The sequence below is a fragment of the Symsagittifera roscoffensis genome, chromosome 6, assembly GCF_963678635.1.
Source record: "Symsagittifera roscoffensis chromosome 6, txSymRosc1.1, whole genome shotgun sequence".
NCBI classification, from domain to species: domain Eukaryota; kingdom Metazoa; phylum Xenacoelomorpha; order Acoela; family Convolutidae; genus Symsagittifera; species Symsagittifera roscoffensis.
Genome location: NC_087067.1, coordinates 22,685,976 through 22,686,434, shown reverse-complemented (window position 1 = coordinate 22,686,434; position 459 = coordinate 22,685,976). Strand labels below are relative to the sequence as shown.

Sequence of the window (459 nt, the reverse complement as noted above, 5' to 3'; positions counted from 1 at the left end):
CCTCGTTCATTTTCTTCTCCTCCGGTGCGGCAGCCATGTTTTGACTTCGTAAATTTATATGATAACAAACTTCTACTGAAATAAACCTTCTGTCAAGAAATAATACAAGGGACAATTATCTGCAATGGTATTTTTATGCGGAAAAGTAAGTCTCTATGTATTCAAAAAGCAGATAATCTTATGTATAGACGTGTTTAAAATGAATTTCCGCTTTCTTACACTGCTGTCGCGCAAATTGGTTTCCTCAGCAACTGAAAAATGGACTGAAACGGCCGCCTTTGGCAATGTTTCAATTCTATGTTATAGTTTCCTTATTTGTTTTTCCTGTGCAACGTTTTAAAATGGTCCATGCATCATTGTTAACCAGACTAAAATACAGTTTTTTATTTTTAATTTGTAAAAGCTTCAACACGCCGAGCAGAATTGATTACTAAAACATTTTCTAGTAACTCAAATCGT

The 459-nt window shown here is 34.4% G+C and overlaps 1 protein-coding gene across 1 annotated transcript in view; it reads right to left on the bottom strand.

Annotated features, from left to right (window-relative positions):
* LOC134848116 (uncharacterized) overlaps nt 1–259 on the bottom strand; it is a gene marked incomplete in the record, with an annotated part of 11,797 nt that extends 11,538 nt beyond the window's left edge. Inside the window, 1 exon segment of the mRNA XM_063865463.1 lies at nt 6–259. Within this exon segment, the coding sequence (XP_063721533.1) occupies nt 6–37 (32 nt within the window).
* Between the last annotated feature and the right edge of the window lie 200 nt (nt 260–459).